Source organism: Seriola dumerili, unplaced genomic scaffold (assembly GCF_002260705.1).
Source record: "Seriola dumerili isolate Sdu_G_001 unplaced genomic scaffold, Sdu_1.0 BDQW01000002.1, whole genome shotgun sequence".
NCBI classification, from domain to species: Eukaryota; Metazoa; Chordata; class Actinopteri; order Carangiformes; family Carangidae; genus Seriola; species Seriola dumerili.
Window position 1 is genome coordinate 1,926 of NW_019174257.1, and position 6,824 is coordinate 8,749.

A 6,824-nucleotide genomic window follows, 5' to 3' on the forward strand; every position below is an offset into this window, starting at 1 on the left:
AAAAATTATGATCTTAAATACAAAGCATTTTTATCAATAATGCAGTGGCATAGCTTAAACTACCATACAGTGTCTAAATTACCTTCACATCAGGCAACTACAACATTAAAATGTTATTTGCACCCTAACAGCATTAATAATATAAAAACACAATATGTAATAATATAACACTCGAATTTGTGTTGCATTGAGGACTTCCCCTTTTTGATACTAAACTACTGACTTGTGATTTTAAGTTGGTTTACAGCTCTGCCTTCGACTGCTGTGGACTGTGTCATTTCGGTGAGTTGATTATTCGAGTCTAGCCTTCACACCGGAAGTTACAGAGAAGGCAACAGCGGCAGCAGCAAACAAGATGGTGGCCACCAGGAGAGGAGTACGCGTGACTTATCCAGCGAAAACAAACCCCGAACAGTCCTCTGATGTCCCGGTACGTGGGAAAGAAAGATTTTATTTAAACGTGTAGAAGTTGAGAGATCGTGTACAGGTTCAGTCCGAGGTGAATGAAGCCTGTCACGTGGCAGTTATCTGACGTGTGGACACACGTGGACAGCACCAGCCTGTCCCCTGCGCAGAGTTTGTAAATCTTTGGGTGTTGTTGTTGAAGAAAGAAGAAGAAGTTACATTTTAAACATATTTGAAGGTGTTTTAACCCACACGAATCAGAGTGTGATTGACAGACTAGAATGCAGCAGCTAAACTCTTCGTAAAGTTGAGTTTAAGATCTTCTCTCGATTCAGATGTGTTCGTACTATGTCTATGCAGGTGCAGTCATTGGAAGTCTCGATTAAAAATTTAAAAACGGCCACTGAAATCAGTCGATCCATTTTCAGATCGTGTTGCAGTGCAACTGAGAGGAGTGAAAAACATTTGAATGTTGTTGTTTTTTTTTATTTTTTATCTTTAGCTCTGTTAAATTAAAAAACAAGACTCTTCTGATGTCTACTGAAGCAGTAAATATACCTAAACTGCAGAGATTTAAGATTTTTCTGTGAGTCCCTTCTGACTAAGAGGGCAGAATTACGCCCGTCATGGGTCCTACTGACATCAGAATCAGAGCTGTTAGGATACATGTAGATGGAGGAGTTTACATATTTTTTAAACAAATCATCATAGTCAAGTACATAGAAGATAGCTGAATGTACTAACTGTAGAGTTTGGGGTTAGGGTTTTCTCTCTAGATTTTTTTTGTTAATTCCTTAACATGTAATTTGAAAGATTATTTATCATCCAAGTTGTATAAGATGTTTTTGAATCTAATATCAGTTTGAGATGAATAAAAACTTGAAATGTGCTTGCACTGGCTGCCAGTGTGTCTTAAAATTTGATTTCAAGATCCTATTATCCTATGCATTACTGTTAAAACAATTTAATCTATAATCTACATTTTTCTTTATTGTCAACATGGCTGCAAAACCATTAATAGATTGATCCTACTAACACGCATAGCCTGTGTAACCAAGGTCTAATACAGCTTATTCCTCTATGGCATAGAGCTCTATTATCTCCCACGTGTCACCTAGTGACATGTTCCTTTATTATCATGAAAACAGTCCCTGTAGAGCACCGAATGTTTAATAATAGAGCTGAAAATAAATCCCCAATAAATGTACGTCTTACTCCTGTTTGAGTAACATTTGCTTACAGTTTATAGCTTTCCTACAGACAGGGAAGTAAAGCCAGAAAGAGTGTTAAAAGACAGAGTAACACAGTGCTGGTTTGGTCTTTGTTGATGATAAGAATAGAAAAACGGCAGCCCTGTACTTTGAGATACATTTTTTTACTGACTTTGTCTTCTTTCTGCCACACAGGCCACTCCTTCCACTGGTCGGAGAACCAGGAGTGCTGCTAAAGAAGCAGAGAATACTACCCATCATGTCCTCATGGGGACCAGCAGCCAGCTTGAGAAAAGCGAGGGAGAACCTCCAGCATCTCCAGCATCTTCACCGACCTCCTCAATGAAAAGATGCACCAGAGCTTCCAGACTACACAGTCCAGAGCAACCCTGCACACCAGTGGGCTCTACCCATGAAGCGGACATCTCAGACCTGGAGTCTTGTTGCTCTGTGTTGTCCGACATTGAACTACCAGTGACACGCAGCAGCAGGAGGAGACAGCCCCGTGCAGTAAGTCAGGGAGATGAGGAGATATCGGAGGTGGAATCATGCTCTTCTGTTTTATCTTCATCAAAAACTGGCCAAACTAGTCGCCGCAGCACAAGGAGGAAGACAGCTCCTGAATGTTCTGACCCAACTAATGCTGGGGTGGGAGGAATCAAAGTCGACCAGGTCCTGGAGACAGAGTCCTGCAGCTCTGTGGTGTCCGAAACCAAGAGAGTCACCAGAAGTCAGAGAAAAACCCGCACCAGATCTTCTGCCAAAAAACAAACTGAGGACTTGGAGGTCTCAGATGCTGACAGCTGTACATCCACCGTCTCAGAAGTTTCTAAGTCCACCACCCGCAGAGCCACAAAATCCAGAAGACAAACAAATCCCATCCCCATACACCTAGACGAGTCCTCGGAGCGCTCGCACTCCCCTGCCCCGACTGGTCGACGGACGAGGGCAGCAAGAGGGAAGGCATCAGCCAATATGGAGGGCAGCGAGCCCCCATCTTGTGACTCTGAAGGTTTTGAGTCCGGGCCCACTTACAGTATTACTACTCGTAGACGGGGCAAGGCCCAATCCACAGGTCCCAAAGCCATGGACTCAGACTCTGAGATGACGGATGCGCATTCCCCAGTGGGCAGCCCCTGCTCCACAAGAGCCAGAGGAACTCCCTGCAGCAGCCGCACAGGCTCGTGGAACAGCAGCAGAGGTGCTCCAGCGTCCAGAAGCTCAGTGAAAGACCTTTGCATTGTTCTTGAAAAAGCTGCAGAGCCCATTGAAGAGGACAGTTCATTAAATGACTCTAGGTTAGAAAGCACAGTGATTGCTGAGGACGCAGACTGCACACTGTTGGAGGAACAACAGAGCCAAACATTAGAAGAAAAAGAGGATTTGATTAGTGCTGATCTCACATCAAATGAGACGGATACAAAAAGAGTGGAAAAGGGAGAAGAGGAGGAGGTTGTGAGTGAGCCTGCAGTGATGGCCAAAGACCAGCAGGAGGAGCAGTCTGCTGAAACTAAAGACGGGGATACCTCAGAGATGGAAATGATGCAGGAAATGATCCAGTCATCAGAGCCATTAAAGCCTTGCCAATCTGTTGTAGTAACATTATGTGAGAAGGCTTCTGAAATCATTGAGGAGAAGGGCGAACCTATGGAGATAGCTGACGTGGACACCCTGTCATCACAGGAAGATAAAGCTGTGGATGAGGATGCAGTTATAGTAACCCAGACCAGTGTGGAGGAGAAAATGGAAGTCAGCACACTGAACACAGATACTCAGCAGGTGGTTGACTCTGGCGACGTCCAAGTCCAGTCCATTCAGGTAACATCTCGACAGCAGCAAAAGATTACAGTGGATTCTGACTCTGAACAGCAACCTAAAGACGTCATTGTCCAGAAAACAAAAGTAATCAGCCTGCTGGAGAGCAGCGATGATGAAGATGAATATGCTGAAGAGGAGGAAAGAGAAGTTTCTGGAGAAGAGGAGGAGAAGGATTTGGAATACAGGGAGAAAGAGGAGGAGGAGGAGGAGGAGGAGGAGAGAGGTGGACCTTCCAAGAAGTCAGAAGCAGCAGCTGCATCAGTTGAAGGACTGTTTATGATTGACACACGGCCCGGACAAGAGGCAGATGAACATTACTACACGGAGAGGCACACAGAAGAGCAAGAGGAGGCCAAAAATAAAGAAGCTGAACAGGATGAGCAAGATGACGAGTTTGTGGATGAGGAGGGGGATGATGATGATGATGATGATGCAAAAATCCTCTTCTGGAGTCGAAATCCTCAGCTGTAAGTATATGTAAAGTGACAGCCTCCGACTGGTTCGTTCACTCAGGAGTACACATTATACAGGCTTATATATCTGCAACATGTGACTAAAGGATAAAACTGGCTTTACGCAATATCCTGTTAAAGGAATAGTTTGACATTTTGGGAAAACGACTTTCCCATGTTGTTTTCTTTTCTTTTTTCTTTTTTTGCAACAAGGAAGTAACGCAGTGCGGCTCACTAATGTGTTTTTAATAGTTTTTGGACAACAATGAAGCTCTACGACACGATATATAAGATATATCAGCCTTAAGATACACAGACAATATTTGTTAGTAGGAGTAGGTTGATTGTTGGTTTTGGGCTTTTCATGAGTTCTGATGGCTAAAAGAAAAATGCAGAATATCACCAAGCTTATCCTTAAAATGCTGAGCACATATAGTCAGTGCAGCCACACTCTTCAGACACATCATCATTATTATGTTTTATTATTATAACTGTGTGCAGAGGTGAGAAATGAGACATGACTGCTCCTCCTGAGGAATTTTCTCTGTGCCAATTTGTTTCAGGAAAGAGATGTCCAGCCGCATTGACCCCGGCATCAAAGTGAAGGAGCTCGGGGGTTTATACATCAATTTTGATGGCAGCAAATCAAAACCTGTCTCCAGTTCGCTGCAAAAACTAAAGGAAAAGAAGATCCAAGATGAGGTAAATATGTGATTGATTTTTATTCCCCTTGAAGATGATGCAGAATTAATAATGAACTATATAGTTATGCAAGGGTGAATAAATCCAATAACACCTGATATGGTGTTATTCATGGTTTCCCCTCCAATTCTTTTTGACTTTGTCCTTTTTTATCTCTTGGCAGTAGTGTTGACAAAGTTTGGTGCTTTGCAGTGCTTAAGTTTTTTGTTGTGGTTCTCAGGTGATGAAGAAGAGTGTGATTGGACCAGACTTTGAAAAGAAGGATGCGGTGCCTCCATACAGTGAATCCAAACAAGCCACTAAACTGAAACACAGAGTAAGTTTTACACAGTAATGCTCTGGTTTGTGAAATCAGTTATGATGGCACATACTGCCAAACAGATACACTGCAGTCATCATAAATAATACATATTAGCAGTTTATATTCCAAGTCTGTGCAACTACTTTTAAAATGCAACTGAAATAACTGAAGTCATTGTGTTTCCCAGGCAGAGAGGGAGAAATCAACAGGAGACGGTTGGTTTAATATGAAAGCCCCTGAGATCTCTCAGGAGCTGAAAGGAGACCTCCAAGTCCTGAAGATGAGAGGCTCCATGGACCCCAAGAGGTTCTACAAGAAGAACGACAGAGATGGTTTTCCCAAGTATTTTCAGGTCAAAAAAAAAAAAAGCTCCTCAAATTTCCTGTCAATAACACACAAATCTCCATATTTTAGAAACATGGTTATAAATCTTTATTTTTCAACCTTTCAAATGCCTGTAGATTTAATTAACAGCTGCATGAAGCTACAAATATCTTTTTTTCTTACATCTATGTTTGTGTGTATGTGATACAGGTTGGTACAGTGGCGGACAATGCAGTCGACTTTTATCATTCCCGTATTCCCAAGAAGGAGAGGAAGAGAACCATGGTGGAGGAGCTGCTGGCTGATGCTGAGTTCAGACAGTAAGTGTGGTCACACAGACAAACATCATCAGTATATGTAGCTGATTATGTCACATCTCTAGCAAGGTTTCAGTGTCCATTGGAAGTGTTGAAGAAACTATGTCTTCAGGCAGCCTTTACCTCTCTCAATTTCTCCCTCACTTCAAATGAAAATTCCTAATTTTAAGCAATAATTTACCCCTGTAAAGGAAACCAACTCCAACAGCAGCTGATGTTAACTGAGTAATAAGAAGATAATAAATGTTTGTATGATCAAGTACATAAAAAACAAGTGGCCTGAAGAGCACCATGCATCTGGTCTAAACCAATACATGGTAATTAGCTTTAACAGCTAAATGATTTGCAAATGATTACACTGATACTGCTGATCTCGATCTGGTAGATTCCTTGAATATTAGTAATTAGCAACTGAAATTAGTGACTCATCAGATCCTGGGACACAAGATTAAACTGTGAAGCAGACTGATGGTTTGAATTTCAAATATTTACAGGTTAAGTGCTGTACAGACAGGGATATACAGGACACCAGTAACACTGTCAGTGTTTAGACACGGTTACGTATTTGAAATATTTCACCATCACAATTTTTCAACAGCCATCACTATGTAACCATCGGAAACTTTCACTGGCAACACAGCTGAAATTTCTCATCAGGTCACAGACTCTGACAGGGCAGAGGACACAGCGTAACACTACCGCAGCTTATGCTTGGGTTGTGTGAGCTTAGTTTTGTGGCACCACTGGAGAATTTTCAATAACAAAGTATAAAGATACATTGTACAAAAGAACTTGGCAAAGTAACACTGCTTGTTCCCCAAATCCTTTCCATCAACTTTGAAAAATGCAAACATAAAATTTATTTTCCTCCTCTCTTACCAGCAACAACAAAAAGAAATACCAGCACATTGTGACAGAGAAAGCAGCGCAGGGAGCTGGCAAGAGGAACAAGAAGAAGAATAAATTCCATAAGAAGTAAATCTGAAGACTTTGAGTGGATTTTCAGACACTGGTATCAACTCCAAGTGTTCAACAGGGGGTGGGTTGTTGATGATCAGAGAGCATCAATCAAGCATCAATTTTGGGACTTAAATATGAAGCTTTACAGAATCCCTCTCATTCACTCCTCTTCATCGCTAAAGATGGATTGAGTTTATGTCTGCATGAAGAAACTGACTGTTTCATGTTTGAGAAGATGATACAAGTCAAGTGGATTCAGTCAGTGTGATGGTAAAAAAGTCTTCCTTTGAACAGTTATCAGTAAATATGGTGTACATGCTTCTGTTTACAACTG

General features: G+C 41.8%; 1 protein-coding gene across 1 annotated transcript; it reads left to right on the forward strand.

Moving 5' to 3' along the window:
- The first annotated feature begins 347 nt into the window (after positions 1-347).
- On the forward strand, positions 348-6,530 carry dnttip2 (deoxynucleotidyltransferase terminal interacting protein 2). The gene is made up of 7 exons (XM_022737862.1): positions 348-430; positions 1,812-3,901; positions 4,450-4,588; positions 4,809-4,904; positions 5,077-5,241; positions 5,424-5,533; positions 6,413-6,530. Exons 1-7 carry the CDS (start codon positions 356-358, stop codon positions 6,507-6,509), a joined length of 2,772 nt encoding a protein of 923 aa, XP_022593583.1. The 5' UTR covers positions 348-355; the 3' UTR covers positions 6,510-6,530.
- The last annotated feature ends 294 nt before the right edge of the window (positions 6,531-6,824 follow it).